Source organism: Berghia stephanieae, chromosome 7, assembly GCF_034508935.2.
Source record: "Berghia stephanieae isolate SIO BIC M18660-M18661 chromosome 7, UCSD_Bste_1.3, whole genome shotgun sequence".
Classification (NCBI taxonomy): domain Eukaryota; kingdom Metazoa; phylum Mollusca; class Gastropoda; order Nudibranchia; family Aeolidiidae; genus Berghia; species Berghia stephanieae.
This window is the reverse complement of record NC_088366.1, coordinates 33,739,480-33,761,369: the sequence shown is the minus strand read 5'-3', so window position 1 is coordinate 33,761,369 and position 21,890 is coordinate 33,739,480. Positions and strand designations below refer to the sequence as shown.

General features: G+C 36.6%; 1 protein-coding gene across 2 annotated transcripts; it reads right to left on the bottom strand.

The window, feature by feature from the left end:
• Positions 1-346: 346 nt before the first annotated feature.
• On the bottom strand, positions 347-21,439 carry LOC144977124 (tRNA-specific adenosine deaminase 1-like). Of its 2 annotated transcripts, XM_078921950.1 has the most exons (11): positions 21,404-21,439; positions 14,685-14,865; positions 12,875-12,958; positions 11,317-11,371; positions 8,231-8,367; positions 7,099-7,299; positions 5,751-6,009; positions 4,430-4,665; positions 3,652-3,751; positions 2,795-2,881; positions 347-559 (listed from the first exon to the last, which is right to left on the bottom strand). In XM_078921950.1, the coding sequence occupies exons 2-11, from the start codon at positions 14,857-14,859 to the stop codon at positions 409-411; spliced, it is 1,485 nt and encodes a 494-aa protein (XP_078778076.1). In that variant the 5' UTR covers positions 14,860-14,865; positions 21,404-21,439; the 3' UTR covers positions 347-408. The 2 variants fall into 2 exon arrangements, with proteins under 2 accessions (XP_078778076.1, XP_078778077.1); XM_078921951.1 differs by lacking the exon at positions 21,404-21,439.
• Positions 21,440-21,890: the final 451 nt, after the last annotated feature.

The following is a 21,890-nucleotide window of genomic DNA, read 5'->3' as shown; positions in this document are numbered from 1 at the left end:
TCATCCATGAATGGAGATTACTCAATCCACTACACAAAGGTCCCAATAGTCAGCTCGTAAAGCACTCGCATCATAGGGAAAAGGACAGCAATTGGTCCTTGTTACAGTTTGACTCATCTGTGTGCCCCCAGCAGTGACTAGGTAGCTGGGTCTATTTGACCAGGCAGAAAGTACTTTATGATCGATTAGCAACCTATCCATGAGTAGCAGGGAATTATTACTATTCGTTCAATGCTACACAGCACAGGATAAACAATTTCTCTGTCCTTTTATGACTCCAAACGACTGCTTAATCTTGTGTTTGCATATGTCAAAAAAAAATATTTAAAAATAAGAACAATTTGGGTTTTATTCTTTTTGGCTTTTATTTTCACACATATTACTTTATCCATAAATTTCAACAGACATTCAAGATGACAACGTAAAATGCGATGCAGATGTAGATTTCCTGACCCACAAAGGAAAGCAGTGCTGCAAAAGTAAATTCCAGGCATTTTGATAATCTGTGGCAAGTTGTTTTGTTTGATAATAGGTCAAGGGGTCGGTGGTATAGTATGATCTGTAGATATAAACAAGAGCATTTATCTAAAATTTAAATCTAAAAAAGTATTGTTGTTCTTCACAAAAATGGATAAAAAAATATATGATGCACATTTAACATGATCTTCTCCACTAAATGCTGTCATTTGGCATAATGATACATTGTGCACAGCCATTATAAGAAAAGAAAAAAAGTAACTTTGGCATCATAACTATCTTGACTTACAAAGGAATTTAAAATCTTCAACTAGCACACAAAAATGCCCCCTTGGAACATCTTGTAGCATACTGTAGTATATTATAATTACGAAAAATAACCTATTCTCATAATTCAATTGCAAAATGCAACCGTTTTGGAAACTTGTTATTTTTTTTATTATTCGAGTTAACTGAGAGTAAAAATTCACTGAACAAAATTTAAATCCAAAAACAGTCAATGGAACAGGTACTTACAACAATGATGACATGGAATAATGCAATAATGAGAAGTGCCAGAAGAAATAAAAAATAATCAAAATAAATAAATTACTCTTATTCATCCCCAAGGTAAAATTTGTCTTAAGGATCTATTCCATGGTAAGACAGAAATAATGCAGACATCAGCTGCAGTACGGCGCTGCAAAGTGAGCTAAGGTGAGGTGACTTGCTCAAGGCCACAAAGTGTGATGGGAAGTTGATCTCGGTACCTTTTGGGTACAAAGATGAGACCATACTTCTGTACCACCTGCCCCTTATAACAATGAGTGAGAGTCGAAGCCAGGACCTCTCTAGTGCAGCATCCTCCACCTGGATGAGAGAAAAAAAACGATATTTCTGCCTCAACAACGCTGTAAACATTGGTGGTGAATAGCTCAGTTCACAGCACGGTTGATTACAAGTCAAGGTGATCTTCATTCTTACTCAGCCAGGTAAAGGGACTGTGCCAGATTCAACTTCCACTCTCAACAATATTTATTTTTTTGTTTTCTTCTGGCACCCAATTCCTGATCATTATGCCCCTCGGTTATGGAATAACATAAGTTTTAAAACTAGATCCAGACCTTCGTTTGACATGTTTAAAAAGAATCTTAAAACAGAACTTTTTTCCCCGTGCCTATTAGTCTGTTGTGTATTTCAATTTGTGCATTGATTCACTATTGATTGTAATTTAATTCTTTTCTCTTTTTTTTTCATAGCGCCCTAAGCACCTTTGAGTGGAAGCGTGCACTTTATAAATGTTTCGTTATCGTTATCATTCACTTTCGTCACTCTTTAAAAAAAATATCAACACAATAAAACAAAAAAAAAATTATTAAAAAATTGAGCTTTTATATAGGGCAACATCCACTGAAAGTGCTCAAAGTTCTTTACAAGGGGTCCCTAGCCAACAGCAACACCTAACATGTAGTATGAGACATGATGACACCTGTTAAGCAATATTACATTTTTTTTTTTTTCCGACAGAGACAACGTAGTTAACAGGTACTCATTTACTTCTGGGTACGATGGCAGAATGGTAGTAAAGAGCATTTTCAGAGGACTCAACTATGTGCCACGCAGAGTAGGACTCAAACCCTGAACTTTCTGGTCCAAGACCGCATAGCTGCATTTCAACGTGGTATTATGTCCAGTTGAAAGGCTCTTTACTCACAATCTCTCACCATCCTTAGGTGTAAGATGAGGACCTGGCCATTAACAGCATTGTCTCTGTTGGAAAAAATTGTCATTCGCCTTACAGGTGTCATGTCTTGTCCTACATGTTAAGTGTTGCTGTTTGCTAGGTACCTATTGTAAAGTGCTTTGAGCATGTTTAGTGGATATTGTATTCACATCTAATTCTGAATATTTTGACTTTAGACCCAACTTTCTTCATCAAGTTCGTTCCGATGTACTATTGGATTGAGACAGTGGGTCACAATTAAAAACCAAAAAAGAAACCCCTTAAAAACAAACTTGATCTTTTATAGCGTAATATCCACTAAAGGGTCTGTAGTCAACAGCAACACTTAACATGTAGGACAATACATGACGCCTTTTAGGCACTTTTACAATTTTTTTCAGACATAAACAATGCTGTAAATGGCCAGGTACTCATCTATACCCGAGTCCTGTGAGATAATCTGAGTATGAGCCTTTTCCAAGGACTCAACTATGTGCCGTTCAGAGCAGGGCTTGAACCCAGGACCTTCCAATCTGAAGGTGAGTGCCATACCACTAGACCACATAGCCTTACATTTTTATATAATACATTTTATTTTTCATGATGCATACTCACTGGAGTGCGGATGAACGCTGTTCCTGTTTAATCATGGTTAAAAGAGAATGAAATTGTTGAAATAGTGACAAGCTGCAGACAAGACTCCTGTCAAATAGATAGGAAAGATTGGGTAATCGTATGACTAAGTATTGAACACAAATGAGTAGATCAGCTTCAAAAAAGAGCAAAATACATATAACAGAATGTTTCCAGCTCAAAATCCTTCTGCAGTTATAAACAAAAGCAACTTATTAACCCCCTTCAACTCTGGTGTGGATGAGCACTTCACTTAAGGTTCAGTTAGGTAGTCTTTCAGAGCCATTAGACGCATGGAGCCGGAGTTTATCATGGTTTCTATAGCGCAAACTGGACAGTAGAAATTACTTACTACCCTTTGGATTGGTCACTAGTCTATTGCAAAGTACTTTCCACCAGATCTAACAGACTCAGCTACCCAATCACTGACATGACAGAAAAGAGACCTAACACGCAACTTGTACTGTATGCAAATGAAATATAGTTCCATATGGCCTGCTTGAGGGAATAAATAAGAAATTGTGAAATGCATTGAGATATATGTTCCTATCAATTTCTTATTTAAGTAGGTAGTTGGTCTTATCTGTGCAGTGTTAGATATTTTGCACTTAACATTATGCGAGTCCAGATGGTAGCAAGCACAGTTATTGTTAATTAACACTAGAGACACTGATAAACTCCTGCGTCATCGCCTTATGCCTCAGAGGGACTATTTTTATCATTTATAATCATCAATATCAACCTTCCTCTTGCTTGAGTTAAATGAAATTGAACTTAATAAATGAGCATCGTTTGCTTCAACAAAGAAGTGAGATGTAAAATGATGCCAGTCCTCTCACCTAGCCTTTGGTTTATCTAAGTCAGCCTTAACCATCCCTTGACGCTTTCCTTGGACGATGACGTCATGATTATACGTGTCCCCACAATGCCAGGCTATGGCTGCCGAAATGATTGAAAACTGATTAGAATAGGGTAACAAAATTGTATAGGTATTTGCATGGATTAAATATTTCGTTTATTAAATAATTAAAATAATAAAGAAACGTGGACATTGAGAGCAAAATCATGAGTAATTAGAAAATATGTATTAATTTTAAAATTTAAAAAAAAATTTATATATCACTCTCCTCAGTGAAGACATTCATTTTATCAAATTTTTGGATAAGCTCAAAATTCAATTCTAAGCATGAGGTTCATCCTGACATTAAACCATTTTGAGATAAATGGGTCACAGTTATTCCTCTTGTTGAAACAGAGGTCGGGTTGGATCTACTCCCATTGAACTATGGAGATATAATTGTAAGACGTTCAGTTTGGTGCCAATAGCCAGACAGTGTGGTTTCTCCTCTTGTAAAAAAAAAGCCAGGCAATGATGAGCACAGTCAAAGGTCTGAAGGGTTACAATGATCACAAAACTCTCGACTCTGCCATTGTGACCTGGACACACATTTCCCAGCTTGACTCAATGAATCACTACAGTTCATGGCAGATTTGGTAAGAGTGCGAGCAAAAAAGGGTGCCAAGCACCACCAAGTATTGATTCTATACAGTCTGCCAGGGAAAACTAAAACACAGAAATGTACTATATCAATGTGCATATTTATTTTCAATATTTACCGGCCGGACATGGGACAATTCTCGGCAATCTCTTGACACTTTCATCCTGAGCCATAGCCTGTCCATGAACCATTTTTAATTGCTGAGCCAATGCCATGTGACTACACTCAAACTCATACTTATTTGTTTGTAATAAAGATGGCCGGACCATATTGTAAGGGGCAGATAATTTTCCCATTAGTTTCATGACGCGAGAGTTCAGTGCCCTTTCCATTGCTCCCTGGCTAAATGGGGACCTGAAATTATTCAGAATTGTTAATCTGTAATCAGACTTGGAGCAGAAAACCAACTAAATCCTGAGCCTTTAAATGACAGGGTTCAATTTTATTCTGTCATGACAATAAATATAATTATTGTTTTCAACAACAAAAAAACATGAGCATGTATATATCGCAATATCAACTTAACATGCTCAAAGCACTATACAAAGAGTCCCTAGCCATAGCAACACTTAACATGTAGGATGATACATGATGCCTGTTATGCAATAATATCATTTTTTTCAGACAAAAACAACACTGTTAACGGCCAGGTTCTCATTTTGACCTCAGTCTGGTGGGAGAATGTGAGTGAAGAGCATTTTCTAAAGACTCACCTATGCGCTGCTCAGAGCGGGATTCGAACCCGGGACCTTTTGATCTGAAGGCGAGTGTTATACCACAAGACCACATAGCCGCACAAGAGAGAAGTAAGTAATGTGACCTGGGCTCATGGAGTCAGAATCTATCTTTGATTGGATATTTACAACTACTTGCAACCCTTTGGATAGGATGTCAGTCTATTATAAAGTACTTTCAAACAGATCTAACTCATCTAGGTACCCTAAATCAATGTTGGTTGGACAGAGGACCCCCTTCCCTCTTGTTACTTTCCAAAAGATATTTTGCCAGAGAGAACGAGACGCCAAAAAGTGGGTTGAATGGTTTAATGGAAAAAAATATGGAATTTTAGTTTTGGGGATTTAAGAAACTATATCCATCGTCCACAATAAAAAATATAAATTTATCTCAAACTCATATATACAATTTTGATTTCAAATTCCTAATATTGTAATACTGAAATTAATTTGCCCTTACAACACATTTAACATAATATTTTCAAAACAAGGTGGCATAGCATCAAATTGATAGCTTTGTTCTTCAAATTCTTCCATTGAAATCAATACCGCCATACACTAGTAAAACATCTTTTTTTTCTCCTTTTGACAAAAAAAAAATTCCTTTAACTTCATAATGTTTTGATAGATTAAATTGACCCCAAACTTGTCAACTCAGACTTAATTGATTAATCACAGCAATGATTGAAACCATCAACCTCTCACCTTCCAACGATGATTGAAGTAAAATACAAAGGCCTGCTTAGAAACATAGACAGTAACGCCCCCTGGCATCCAACAACACTCCACTTGGCCAGCTTGTCACTGCAACTCATACTGTCCGTTCTTTCTCCCCTTCCTGGCTTGGTCCTCAGCACGCCTACTGTGTGATATTTACTGTCAAAGGTCAAAGGGTCAGGTTCTTCTCCAGGAACACATTTTGCTCCAGTTCTGTAGATGTCACCATCCTGGAGTTTCAAATTTTCTAAATGAAAAGAACAGATCAATAAAATGCAAAGAAGATTTTGATTTCACTGGCAACTCTTTGGATAGACCACTAGTTCATCTGATCTAATATTAATATATCAAGCTACCCAATCACTGCTGGTTAGACAGATGGGTAGAAAGAACGGACAGTATGAGTTGCAGTGACTAGCTGGCCAAATGGAGTGTTATTGGATGCAAGGGGGCGTTACTGTCTATGTTTCTAAGCAGGCCTTTTTATTTTACTCCAATCATTGTTGGAAGGTGCAATAGCTAGGCAATTGAGCCTTCCTTTTTTTCTTTCATTATTATTTTTTTTTAAATAATCAATTTATTACAAACAGAAGAATTTGGTTGAAGTGGTTTGAGAGCTGCTTTCAGCCTTTTACTTTTGTCTTGACAGGAAACTTAAGCTCATATTGCTCACTTTGCACTGCTCCACTGCAGCTGTTACCTGAATTAATACAGTGTTTCCTCAAAATATTCCTTAAAGTTAAATACAAGACGAGCAAGGGAACTTATTTTCATCTTTTGTTTTAGTAGTGTTTAAATGAAGATTAAAATTCAATTATTTACCGATATTAACTGTAGACAGCTCTAAGATTTATAATAAACCAATGCCATATCAAACAACCAACGCAAAATCTCAATCAGTCCTAAACATACAACATAAGCAAAGGGAGAGTTCATCATTATTCCTGTACAGATTTTAAAAACTTGATCTAATATTCTAATTAAATGATAACATATCAAGTCTCATTGGTACCCTTGCAATATTTCTTTTAATGCCTTTAACTTTAGCTTACTAATCGTGTCACTGAAATTCTTTGAAATCATAAATTTGCATATATTCCTCTTGTGTATTTGTTGACTTTTTCTATTGTACAAAGAGAGTAGTATAGCATTTTTTTCTAAGTTCATGGTACAATTAATAGGGATATTTAAGTATTTCTATAATTAGTGGAATAGAAGACAAAAATTTGTAAAACTTGAAACACTCCCTTACTCACACATCAAACTGTCATTACACAATATACAACTCCTATGTAAAACCTTTTACTCAACAAAATAATAATACATAAAAACAAACCTTCCTCATGCTCTTTGCTATTTTCAACCCTTGGGACTTTTCTTTCACCCTGTTGATTGCTATCTCCAGCTTCCAAATCAAGCTTTCTCTTTCCACTTATACAGCTGTCGTCATCAACACCATGAGCATCATTGACTGTTTCATCTTTCCATCCATTGTGGTGTGATTCTATTAATTTTGGTATAATTGAAGCATCACCACCTAAAGACAAACACAAATCAGAGAAAAAGTAAATAAAACAGAGTGGTTTCAATCCTGCTATCAATTATTATTATGTGCATGTATATGGTTTTGTGGTATGACACTCAGATTGGAAGGTCCTGGGTTCAGGTCCTACTCAGCAAATAGTTGAGTCCTTGGAAAAGGCAATCTCTCACGGTAATCAGGTGTAAAGTGAGTCCCTGGCTGTTAACAGTGTTGTTTCTGTTGTAAAAAAATTGAAATATCGCCAGACATCATGTCTCATCCTAGATGCGACGCGTTGCTGTTGGTCAGAGGTCCTTTGTAAAATACTTTGAGCACGTTTAGTGGATAATGCCCTATATAAAAGCTCAAGTATTTTTTATTATTATTCAAACACAAAGCAGGGATAAGAAATGATTATAAATGTATCCCACGATTACCTGTAAACCTGTTTTACTAAGACAGAATGGCAGGTTAGAGTATCATACATCCCACCAGTACAGGACTAAAAATCAAAGTTTTCTTTCCTTTAAATGTCAACATATCATGTATGTTAGAGACAAATAAAATGAGAAATTAAATGTTTACATTAAAAAAAAAGTAATCTTTCAGATTCATTAGACCCATGGAACAAGAGTTTATCCCAGCTCCTCTTGTGTAATACGGACAATAGCAATTACTCGCTATCTTTTGGATAGGACACTTGTCTATCGCAAAAATACTTTACACCAGATCAAACGTGTAAAAATGTCGACTTCATCCATGATAGATCTTGGTCCCTTTGCATGTGATGAGAGTGTTCTATCAACTGAGCTATTGGGACCCCTAATGTGTACATAAGAACGATATATATTATAAAGTTTCAATAATCACAAAAGAACCAAATACACAATCTATATTGCCAAAAAACAAAATGATTTGAATCATTTCAGTGTGTAATACTTCTTACATGGAATGCGACTAGTAAAGAAATGGAATGATACATCTGGCTTCAACGGACATTTCCAATCTGTTTCCTCCGTTGGTGGGTTAAAAATTTCACTTTCTACTTTGGTGTAAACTTTGCGCAATTCCTTGTAGATGTACCTAGTGATTAAAATCAAAATTAGTAAAGATAACACGCACATCATTTCAAGATGCATTTAAAATATTTCAACACAAAACATATCATTTAGATATGATGGAAAATATAAACCATGATGAAGACCATAATACACTGCTGTCAGCTTAAGATAAACACCCGGGGACCAGAAAAGAAGTTTATCTTATCTTATTCAAGGAGAGGAGGGGGGGGGGGGGGGGGGGGGGGGGGTAGACAACCACTTCACAGTGGAGATGTGCATGGCATGGATGAGACTATGGGGAGGGAGGGGCAGGAATGATAGACAAAGGCCTTGGCCCAGACTCTACTACGAGTACTCTGATTGCCTAGCCTTGGGCCTCATACCCATAGTCTCTAGTGTGCTATAACAAAAGCACAAACCCACATGTTCACCTTGTGTATACATCATGCTGGTGTTTTTCAGTGACTCTTTGCACAACTACACACACTCGACAAATATAGCTGGTGTTGTGTCTTGATGCGGCAAGTGAGTGTATTGCATGATGACACTAAACGATGGTAGATGGAGATGAGAGGGGGGTTGAGAGACTTCCTGTCTATCTTAGTCCCAGTCGTACAGATCCAGACTGGTGAGTTTATCTTATCCGGAGTAGCTCACGGACAGAGTTTATCTTGTTTATTTGTTAATGCTTGTTTTATCTAGATGTCAACTACTTCAATGATGAGGTATTATTTGACAAATGAAAGTAACAAATACCGTACTCGCTGGATTCTAGCACGCTCTTGGGAGAAGCCAAAAAGTGTGCTAGAAGAGTATACTGAAATCTGAGGCTCTTGGCTTTTTATATAGAAAAAAATTGGTCACTCAGCTCCAGTGTGCCATATTCCAGAGCGTGCTAGAATTTGGCATGCCAGAATCCAGTGAGTACTGTATGGTAAGGAAAATTATAGAAACTAATATTCTCAATAACTCAGTTGGTCGAGCACTCATCTCACAAGTAAAAGGACCATTTCCGATCCTGTGCACAGTCAGTGTGTTCTCTGATCCCTCTGTTAACCCAGAAATGATTGGGTGGCTGTCTTTAAGATCTATTGTAGGATTCTTTGCAATAGACTAGCATTCTATCCAAAGGGTTTTAATCCATATTACTTTCTGTTTAACACTACAGACACCGAGACATACTATGGCTCCATTTGCCGAACGGCTCAAATGGACTTCTTAAAACAGTGGAATGATTCAATAATGACGTAGAACTTGCAAAGAAATTAATTGAAAAGAAATAAGGCTATGAAATATGTTTATGGAATCCAATTGTTCATCAAATGAAATAATATTTAAACTATGAGTGCGAAGTTGTCAATGACATTAATTACGTGTATTTGGTCAAAAAATAATTCAACACACTATTGTCATGACTTATTTCAAAGGCATCAACTCTATTTTAAGTCTGTTATTGATAGAAGTTTTGGGGACAAAGCAACTAAAACCTCTGTGTCTCCACCAAGATTTGATCAATATATTTTAAAGATCTTTTTCACTACACCATTGATTGGTTCAACCAATGTTATGATTGAAAAGGTTACCAGCAGTTGGAATTAATACACAGGACTCCCACAACTTCAGCAGAAAAAAATTTCAGACCTTTTCCAGAAACACATCATGACCAATAAATTCTACAAAACTAGGAAAGACTATCAAATTTTTAAAAAGGATTTCAGATTATATTATTAATAGTAAGATATGTAATGATATGGTGAAAGAGTTATGATGGTGAAGTGGGGATAGCGGTTGTAGTAGTGGTGGTAGTGATGATGATGAGGTGAAGGAGTTGTAGTAGAAGTTGTAGTAATGAGGCTAATGTGGTGGTGGTGATTGTAGTAATGGTGGTGGTGATGATATGATGCGGTGGTGGTTGTAATAGTGGTGGAAGTGATGATGATGACGATGATGATGATGATGATGATGATAATGTTGGTGATAATGTTGTGGTAGTGGTGGATGTAGTTGTGGTGGCAGTAATGATAATGATTATGTGGTGGGGGAGTTGCTAAGAAGTGGTAGTAGTGACGATGATGGAGTGGTGATGGTGACACTAGTGGTCGCAGTTATGACGATGATGAAGCATTCGTGGTTGCAAGAGTGGTGGCGATGATAAAGATGATGATCAAGTGGTAGTTGCTGTAGTGGTGTTAGTGATAATGATGACGACGATGATGATGGTGATAATAATGACTATTTCCAGACCCATTTATCCAAATAAGTGAATTCCTGACCCTTTTCCCAACCTGGGAAGAAAATTATTAAACTCCCGACCTTTACCCAGATTGTCGACCTTGTGGGAATCCTGAATACATATTAGTCGCAAAGAGTGTGCAAATTTTTGCTGTGAGTTCTTTACATACAACACAGACACTGAAAATTTAAAATTGAATATAAAGTAAAAAAAAATCATTTTGAAAACATGAAAAAGAGAAATCTGGGGAGCAAACACCAGACAGTGGAGCAAGAAAATAATCAGAAAAGGTGCGTGTGATACAATGCCAGACAAAACAGATGGAAAAATACAGTGAAAAACTCAGCCTGCCTTCCAAACGATCAAACCTCATCAGGCAACCTGATTACATTTATAAGAGATATTAAAAATATATTTGATTTCTTTATTGATTTTATTTTATTTTGGAAAGATAACTTTTTATTTTAAAATAAATAAATAATATGAAATTGAATGTAAGCTTCAATTTAATTACAAAAACAGATCAAATGAATGTTTCGGGTTTCCCCTTTATCAACAAAACAGGATGAATGAAACACTACAGATGAATGAGATAATGTGGTAGTGGCATTGTTAACACTGTTTGCCTGTTTTTGTAATTAAATTGAAGCTTACATTCAATTTCATATTATTTATTTCTTCGAGCTTCGAGCAGCAACATTTATATATTTTAAAATAAAGGAATTTTGCCTGACTTACAACAGAAAGGACCTCCTGGCTATGACTTCTGCATGGCTGTCACGGACAATATCACCTGAGAAATACAATGAGGAAATAGTTATAGACTGATTATATTATATCAGATTAAACATTAGATGAATACAAAATGCTTCATGACACCAGTTCATCTCATAGTCACAATTTTAAAAATCATTGTCATCCTTTGTGTTTGTGCCATCAAGAATGTACTGTGTGTAATATATGTGTGACAGTTGCTTTTTTATTGACTGGGTAAAAAAAAATATTCAGGAGTGGTTTATGATGTATTCATTTTTAAGCAAACAAGTAATTTTTGGGATCAATTTGACAGTGAGAACTTGATTTGGAGTCTTAATTACAACATTCTGATTAAATCAGTATTTTTATTGAAGAGTGTGTCAACTTGCTTAAACTGAGAAAACTCTCATTTAAATAATTCAAACTATTTTGAAATTTATCTAAATTTTCTTCGCCTGGTTCATCCTGACAAAATAGTCATTGAAGTTCTGTGTAAAATTTCAGTTAAAACAAAAACAATAAAAAAGAAAAAACAAAACAACCCCCCCCCCCCCCCCCCCCCACAAAAAAACAAAAAAAAAAACAAATAATGCATAGCACTTAAAAAGAATAGCATTCTTAAATATCAATAATTCCTTACTTTCACTTATGATTTACGATAAGTATATATATCAAGAATTACTTTGAATTTGTAAGAGGATTAATAAACATTGTCAAAAAATATTATGTTGTTCAATATATTTTGCCTTTTTTAAAATTTGACAATGAAAGGCAGTACTGACTCATATTATTTACCAAATGGAAGTTCAGGATGTCAGCTTCAATATAATTTATTCATTTTCTTTTTTAATCCCCATTTACATCTATGTACATGCACCAACGCTTAGGTAGTGGTGTTATCCCATTGGCAAAGAAATCTGAGGACAGCACAGGGCCAAGAAGCCGCTGTTGAACGAATTTCATCATCATTGGCATAACGGTGTTCTTTAAATTTTGCAAATACAGTTCACTCCACTTAATCACACATCGGTTAATTGCACACTCCGCTTATACGCTACATAATTTTTTCTATATAATCGCTCCGCTTAATCGCTACACCTTGATTGGAGTGACAACCAACAGCCTTATGAAATCAACGATGCTGTTCCCGTTCCACTAAACTTTTCGGTCAAAGCATTCGATCAATCCGTAAAAATGGACAACAATATACCCACCAGCGGTGAACTGACATCTCAGGAACCACTGGATTCTGATCAGCCACACAAAAGACAATGCCTAGTGTGAAGACATCGGAATGCGACACACCACCCCTGAAATTTACTGAAAAACTTGACATGGTGGACAAACTATGCCACTTCAAATAAAATAGACCATAGAGGATAAAACAAGCGACTTCCTGCCCCCCATGGGAGGTAAAAAGACCACACCAAGGCATGTTTTCATAGATACCAAATCTAGTGCAATATGCTGCGTAAATTCGGAAATATCTGGAAAGAGGCAAAATACATTGAATGAGCAAATAATCTTAAAATGTACAAACCTTTTACTCCTACTTGAGATTTACCCATGCATTTAGAACCTGTTCCTAAAGCTACAACCTTAAGTCTGGAGCCTTGATAAAATCCTGTTCAAGGTAGACAAAAAAAAAATGATAAGAAAATAAATGAAATAATGATATAACAGATTCAATTTAAGGACAACATACAATGACATAAAACACCCTGGGATAAAATGTATGCTTGGGTAATAATAATAATAATAATAACAATAATAATAATAATAATAATAATAAGAAGAAGAAGAAGAAGAAGAAGAAGAAGAAGAAGAAGAAGAAGAAGAAGAAGAAGAAGAAGAAGAAGAAGAAGAAGAAGAAGAAGAAGAAGAAGAAGAAGAAGAAGAAGAAGAAGAAGAATTGAATAATAATATATTATTAATAATAATAATAATAATAATAATAATAATAATAATAATAATAATAATAATAATAATAATAATAATAATAATAATAATAATAATAATAATAATAATAATAATAATAATAATAATAATAATAATAATAATAATAATAATAATAATAAAGTGATTAAATATGACATACTTGGAGAGATTGCAGTAAATTTGAAAACAGCAAGATTAAAATAATCACATTCAAATTGCAGCCCATCCAAATAATATGATGCTGTAAGTATCCAAATTGTTTCATCTATTATTATAACATTTTTAGCATATCATATGGAATTCTTCTGTTATTTTTCTTTTGGTTTCAATGATGTGAATTTAACTATATTTTTATAACATATCTCTTACAATTGATGTTGGTCAGCTTGATGAGTTTCTTTTGAGAAAGCCTTAGACGGAATTAGCTTTCTTATATTTAGTTTGCTTTGTCAATTGAAGTTTAGCTCTTTTTTTTTTTTCTTTTTTTTTTGAATTGTGTAATTCTATCTTATCAGTTTGGTTTATTTGTAATTTCAAAACCTGACATTTTGGCTGGAAGAAATTCCATGTTCCATTTCTATTCCCATTGTTGTAATGTAGTATCATGATCTTTCTGCAAACTTTGCTATCATTTAAGAAAAAAAAAAAAAGTTGAACTTGATAAAGCGCAATATCCACTTAATGTGCTCAAAGTGCTTTACAAATGATCCTTGACCAACAGCAACACGTAACATAAAGAATGGGACATGATGCCTGTTTGGCAATAATACAAATTTTTCCCAACAGAGACAACGCTGTTAACAGCCAGGTACTGTTTTACACCTGAGTACGGTGAGAGAATGTAAGTAAAGAGTCTTTTCCAAGGACTCAACTATGCTCCAAGCAAGGTTAGAACCCAGGACCTTCCGATTCAAAAGCAAATGTCATACCACAAGACCACCATAGCCGCACAATTTTCCGTGTTTTCTATACAAGAAACTATCATCTGCAATTAATATTAGCTTTTCTCTTGAAGTAAGACATTTTAAACGTAAATCAGAAAAAGCAATGGTCATAAAACTATTCCAAAAGGCATTCCTGACCTTACTGTTGTTTCGTTTTACTCTGTTCCATTACCTATCTATTACTGTTTTTGTTTTTATTTTAATAAAGTACTGGTCTCCTTTCAAATCCTTTATAAGACAGGTATCAATTTTCAAGTTTGTTGTCCAGGTCTCTCCAACATACAGGAAAATTGGTTACAGTGGTCTACCAAAAGAAAGTGTCAAACAATGTGATGCAAAATAAAACATATTTGAGAAAGTTTGATTACGATTCTAAACAATGAGAATTGCCAACCTTTTTTTTTAATTCTAAACATTAGGATCTCAAGAGTTAATAAAAAGAAGGGGAAAAATAAAATTGTCACTTACCAGTATTGTACGACTGGCTGTCCTCACTCTTGGTCTCACATACAATACCAGCCAGCAAAGTCCATTCTTTCTTTATTTGTGGTTTGCCTCTCTTTGGGAGCTTTTCATATTGAGAGAAAACAGCTGATGCAACATTTGCTGCAAAGTTATCAGTAGCGTTTATATCATCTGTCATTTTCACCTATTTATTTGTTTGCCAAGGGGGGGGGGATGATGAAGAATAGCAGTGATATTTTAATGAAACAATACATCATCAGAACTAACATACATACTTCAAAACTGCCTAATCTTCTTCATATATTGAGTCACCCTTTAACTAGTGCCTGATACTGATGCCGATAAATATACATTAAAAAAAAAAAAAATAATGACCCGAGTTAATATTTGTCAATTTCAAAAAAAGATTACACCTTTCTACCAAGACTTGGAGTACTAAACTACCTTTAGACAGATAGTAATAGACTGCTATAAGAGGATAGAGCTGGTATAATGGTCTTTTGCTAATTGATAAATTTGGGAAGAATGGGGAAGAATTTTGGTGTTTTGTTTTTTCTTTCCTTCTTTTTGTTGTTTGTTTCGTGTGTGTGGTTGGCAGGGGGGGGGGGGGGGGGGGGGGGGGGGGGAGAGAGAGAGAGAAGAAACATCCCCTTTCATTTTCTTTTCCTTTCTTAAATCCTTCTTTAGGGAATTTGGGGAATGTTACTAGCTAGATAGTCTATACAAAATGAAATTCTGGCTCAGGCAAATTGATCCTGATTAACTGGGGACATTTTCCCAGATGTAGAATATAGAGAGAAAATTTCTGTTCCCTGGGGTTTCGGGTCGGTTTGTCTATTTCCCCGAGTAGGTTCTACAGATACCATCTAGATAGAAATTCTATCTATAGTATCTCTAATTTTAATCATTAATATTATTATGACGAAGTGGCAATTCAGATCCGAGTTTGAATTGCTTCTCGTGGCAATTCGGACTCGTGCCACAATGCGCCTGCGCAATCACAGGAAGTGTCGGAAGTGGAAGCTGGGTCGAAAGTGAAGCCTGGTAGGGTGGGGGGAAGGTGCTCATTCTCAGTTATAAGTTGTCAGTCAGTAGGAGGGCGAGTGAGCGAGCAAGTCACGTTTTAGAACTCCCGAAGATGACTAACCTTCAAAAGCAGTGATCTATTATTCCCCTTTGTCTTACTTTTTCTTGGGTACTTTTTAATTGTAATTCTAGAACTTTTTACTATCCAATTTCTCCCTTTTTACTGGTGCTGATATGACCTAAATGTGTTGCAAGCGACTTAAAAAACAAAAACAAATATTCTAAATATTCGTGGTCTTTGGGAGATTCCAATTGTAGTCGCTATTGTTGACGTTAACAATCAATTTGCCCTTGCATAGATAAAAGAGAGTCTTTGTGTTGGAAGATTTATTTGATTTGCCATGAGCATGTTGCAAAAGATACATGCATGACATATCTACATTATATATTTCCATTTGCCGCCGCAAAAAAGTGGGGGGAAAGGAAAATAATATGACTTTGGGCTTTGAGCGTTTTATTTAAAAGCCAGTATGGCTCGGGCTTTGACAAAAGGCAGTATCTTAATTCTTTTTAAATTAAAAAATGCTGTTGTTATATTTCTAAATATAAAAATAGAGGCGATTCTTGGTGGCAAACCATGCAATAGAGCCCCGCCACTGGGGTAGGTGAAGAGTACTGTCTAATACTAATATTATTAGATAATACTGGACTAGGTGCCTATTAATAAAATAAGCACTGGTTGAATATGGAGAGAAAATTAATGATCAACTCGTAATGGGATTGGGGAGTAACCAGCGACTCCTCATAAGGAGACGATGGGGGTAACCATTAACATCTCCACAACCCACAAATGACCGACGCGCTGGATGCAGGGGAGAACGAGATCAAAGAGAAAAAGCCGCCGGCTCTTAGGTTGTGGAAATGGTTGTTGAGGGGGGGGGGGGGGGGGGGGTGTGTATGTGTGTGTGATTTTTCTGTTTTTAATGACCTAGAGATACTCATGAGTGTGTGTGTGTGTGTGTGTGTGTTTACGAAGACCGAATTGTCACGGGAAGCACTTCAGACTCGGGGTCCGAATTGCCATGGGAGGCAATTCAGACTCGGGATCCGAATTGCCACGGGAAGCAATTCAGACTCGAGTCCGAATTGCCACGGGAAGCAATTCAGACTCGGGTCCGAATAGCCTTTTCCTTATTATACATCACCATTCAAAAGTAAACACATCAAGCTTATAGAAGGGATCCAAAGAAGAGCTACCAAGCAGCTCCCGAGTATGAAAGGGATGACATACAAAGAGAGATTAAGAAAACTGAAATTACCAACACTAAGTTATAGAAGAATAAGAGGTGACATGATAGAAGTGTACAAAATGTTAAATCGAAAGTATGACCAAAAAGCTGGTAATATACTTAAACCCTGGCCCGAGCACTCCCTGAGGACAGGAACAAGGGGCACTTCTAAGAAACTTTTCACATAAAGGGCCAGACTAGATGTGCACAAGCATAGTTTCGGTGTTAGAGTGGTTCAAGTGTGGAACAGTCTACCAGAGAAAGTTGTCAGTGCTGATTCACTTTCACTTAACACATTCAAGAACAGACTGGATAGCTATTGGAAAAGGAAAAGGCTATTCAGACCCGAGTCTGAATTATTGCTCTTCGATTCGGAATACTGCAATGCAATGCGCCCGAATGATGAACTTATCATAACAGTATCATTAGTGAAACTCTCAGTTACTATTCCGTTTGCAGTTATAGAAACCATATTGGTCTTCCTAAACACACACACTCATGAGGATCTCTATGTAATTAAAAACAGAATAATCACACACACACACACACTCCCCCCCCCCCCCCCCCCCTCCTCCGCCAATAACCATTTCCACAACCCAAGAGCCGGTGGCATTTTCTCTTTGATCTCGTATCACCATGTTCTCTGCTGCGTCCAGCGCCTCTGTCGTTTGTGGGTTACCCCCCAATCCCATTACCAGTTGATCATTTTCTCTTTGTATTCACCCTGTGCTTATTTTATTAAATAAGGGGCTCTATTGCATGGTTTGCTGCCAAGAATCGCCTCTATTATAATTTTTAGACATAAAACAGCATATTTTTTAATTAAAAAAGAATTAAGATAATGCCTTTTGTCAAAGCCCGACCCATACTGCCTGTTAAATAAAACGCTCAATGCCCAAAGTCATATTATTCTCCTTTCCCCGTACTTTTTCGCGGCCGCAAATGGCAAAATATATAATGTAGATATGTCATGCATGTATCTTTTGCAACATGCTCATGGCAAATCAAATAAATCTTCCAATCATTACACAATGACACTCTTTTATCTATGCGAGGGCAAATTGATTGTTAATGTTAACAATAGTATAGTGACTACACAATTGTAATCTTCCAAAGACCACGAATATTTAGATCTATGTTTTTTAAGTTCGTTTGATTGTTTTTTTTAAGGCGCTTGCAACACATTTGTCATATCAGCGCCAGTAAAAAGGGAGAAATTGGATAGTAAAAAGTTCTAGAATTATAATTAAAAAGTACCCAAGAAAAAGTGGTACTACCGCAAACTCGGGGACCCGAGTCTCTCTTGCTTAGTTTACCCTAGATACGGTCTGCCGCCTGGAATGATGACACCGGATGTTGCTTATTTTTGTATGCCAGATTCTTATCGTTGTATGCCAGACTGGCATTTTCTTTTTTATGTGTTTTATTATTATGTGCGAATTTAATGTATAATGTTTTTATACGTTTTGAACCCGTTTTTGAACAAATAAACGTATATTTGAAAATGGGTAATAAAAACAGTAAAACATTTTTTTGACGTGTTCAATCATTTGGATTTCACGTGGGGTTCTTTGCCGTTTTTTTTTTGTCTGGTGTGTTTGTGTTTTTCACGCCGCGGCATTTCGATTCTCATCGTTGTATGCCAGATTGGCATTTTCTTTTTTTCGTGACCAGCATTTTCTACAAAATTATGTGTTTTATTATTATTATGTATGTACATGAATATAATATGTATTATATGCGAATTTAATGTCTAATGTTTTTATACGTTTTTGAACCCGTTTTTGAACAAATAAACGTATATTTGAAAATGGGTAATAAAAACAGTAAAACATTTTTTGACGTGTTCAATCATTTGGATTTCACGTGGGGTTTTTTGCCGTTTTTTTTTTTTTTTTTGTCTGGTGTGTTTGTGTTTTTCGCGCCGCGGCATTTCGATTCTCGTAATGGCGTTACAATTATTATATGCTCATGCGAGGACAGAAGAAGACGCTATTCTCTTTCTCCAGACTAACGGGTTATTAACAAGAAATCCACCAAATTGTGCGACTTGCAACCGAGTCACCACTCTTATAAAGAAAAGTGCCACAAGTGACAACAGGTACTGGCGTTGCCCTACCCACAAGAGTGTCAAAGTTCCCTTAAGGAGAGGATCGTTCTTTGAACATCAGTGTCTTCCTCTGAGGAAAATTGTTGAGCTGCTCCTTTTGTGGGCTTTCAAGGAGCCGATTCTAAACAGTACAGGGCTCACTGGAGTGAGTGAAAATTCTGTTTTACAGTGGTATGGTTTTTTTCGAGACATTTGTTCGTGGTGGCTTTTGAACAACCCGTACCAAATAGGTGGTCCAGGCCTCACAGTCGAGATCGACGAAAGTCTAGTGGCCAAAAGAAAAAACAACGTGGGCCGAGTTGCTGAGCAACGGTGGGTGTTTGGTGGTGTGTGTAGGGAGACGGGACAGGGATTTTTAGTGGTCGTGGATAACGACAGATCAGCGGCTAGACTGTTGCCACTTATTCAGGAGCACATCGCCCCTGGTTCCACTATACACAGTGACGGCTGGGCTGCATACAACGGGATAGCCAACCTCCCAGTCCAACCTCCATATCAACACCTGGTGGTGAACCACACAGCTAACTTTGTTGACCCCAGACAGGCGCATGCACCAACACTATTGAGTGCTATTGGAAGAACTGCAAACGCAGGTTCAAATCTATGCTGGGTGTCCACAGTAGTCAACTGGAATCTCATTTGGATGAATTTATGTGGAGGGAGCTATACGGGAAGACTCACCAAGAAGCCCTTCGACATATTATTCTCCATCTTTCGCAGTGGTATCCAGTATAGGGTGAGTTATAAATACTGTTTACTACTAGTATATGAAAAAAAAACCCAACAAAACAAAACAAAATCCAGTCCAGATCTAATTATCTACTATGAATCTAGAAATAGATATATTTAGATCTCGAAGCGATCTAAATTTTATATTTTAAAATATATTAGATCTAAAAAAAAAATAATTAAAAAAATAAAAATTTTGGCCAAAAAATAATTTGGATCTAGATTTTATATTTTAAAAGATATTAGATCTAAAAAAAAATTAATTAAAAAAATAAAATTTTGGCCAAAAAATAATTTGGCCAGAAATTATTTGGGGGTCCCCGAGTTTGCGTAAAAAAATAAAAAAGATTTGGCCAGCAATTGTTTGGGTCCCGAATTTGCGTAAAAAATATAAAAAATTTGGCCAGAAATTATTGGGGAAATTTTTGGGTCCCCGAGTTTGCGGTAGTACCGAAAAAGTAAGACAAAGGGGAATAATAGTAATAGATCACCGCTTTTAAAGGTAGTATATACTGATACTTCGCGGCGGTGGTGGGGTTCGAACCTGCGACCTTATTGGTACGACAACTCCGCCTGGCAGGTGAGAGCGTGGCTCTACCGTGTGAGCTATCAACGAACACAAAAATATTCGTTTCAAACTCAAAGTCATTACTAGATCCCTCTCTCACCCACTTCTTGAGACCGCCGATTCGTTCGTACACCACCATCGCGAAATATTTTGACCAAAATTCAAAATATTTCGCGATGGTGGTGTACGAACGAATCGGCGGTCTCAAGAAGTGGGTGAGAGAGGGATCTAGTAATGACTTTGAGTTTGAAATGAATATTTTTGTGTTCGTTGATAGCTCACACGGTAGAGCCACGCTCTCACCTGCCAGGCGGAGTTGTCGTACCAATAAGGTCGCAGGTTCGAACCCCACCACCGCCGCGAAAAATTTTTATTCTCTATTGTCTTCTGGCACTTTTCTATTCACTTCATATCTTGTTGTTACCAACATAAGTGCCTGCTCCACTCACTTTTCTGAATTAAAAATTCACCCCATACACCGGAGCATACTCAATGTCTCAATCGTTTCTATGTTATATGTTTGTGTTGAGAATATTGGCTATTAAGCTTAACTGCTGGTCAAAATATTTCGCGATGGTGGTGTACGAACGAATCGGCGGTCTCAAGAAGTGGGTGAGAGAGGGATCTAGTAATGACTTTGAGTTTGAAACGAATATTTTTGTGTTCGTTGATAGCTCACACGGTAGAGCCACGCTCTCACCTGCCAGGCGGAGTTGTCGTACCAATAAGGTCGCAGGTTCGAACCCCACCACCGCCGCGAAAAATTTTTATTCTCTATTGTCTTCTGGCACTTTTCTATTCACTTCATATCTTGTTATATACTGATACTCCTGCTCTAGCTTTTGTACGGTATGAGTATGAGTATTAGTTATTAGCCAAGGAGTGCTGATACAATATATTCCAAATACGATTTGAATGAGGGTGAGAGTTGTGAGTAATCACAGGGTTGTGGACCAACCAAGTGTCTATAAAAAGTTAATTAACTGTTGAGCTTGCCTACCAACTCGTCTCGAAGTTGACTGTGTGACTGTGTGGACTTTTTTCCGCAAATTTGACAGTTCTAGCAGTTGAATCTCGTTCAGTATCCTAAATTAAATTCAACTTTATTTTCATAGTTATATCAATTTAAATAAGTATAAACTCGTTATGTTCACAAGAGTGAATAAAATTAATTGTGAAAGAAATACTATCTAGACCCTCTAGTTCCATTTCCAAACTCGACTAGAAGGGCAATAAATTTAAACATAATTAGGTATCAAAGTTATTTTCATTATTACGAATCAAATTTGGTACGTCGGAATCGTGTTTGTTGTCTGCTGTCATAAGCGAGCTCAAGCTCATCCCAGTCAGTCAACGGCCAGCTCAATGGGAATGATCAAAATGAAAATAAGAGAAAATATATATTTTTTTTAAATTAATAAATAAGGCAGTGGGGGGAAGGAGAGAGAGAGAGAGAGAGAGAGAGAGAGAGAGAGAGAGAGAGAGAG

What these genes read in the sequence shown, in the direction of transcription:
- LOC144977124 (XM_078921950.1), bottom strand. Translation starts at nt 14,859, where the DNA reads ATGACAGATGATATAAACGCTACTGATAACTTTGCAGCAAATGTTGCA. An exon ending in ACTTCAATCATCGTTGGAAG is followed by an intron (nt 4,666 to 5,750) that starts GTGAGAGGTTGA and finishes GAATAATTTCAG; the next exon opens with GTCCCCATTTAGCCAGGGAG. An exon ending in CAGCGTTCATCCGCACTCCA is followed by an intron (nt 560 to 2,794) that starts GTGAGTATGCAT and finishes TTATATCTACAG; the next exon opens with ATCATACTATACCACCGACC.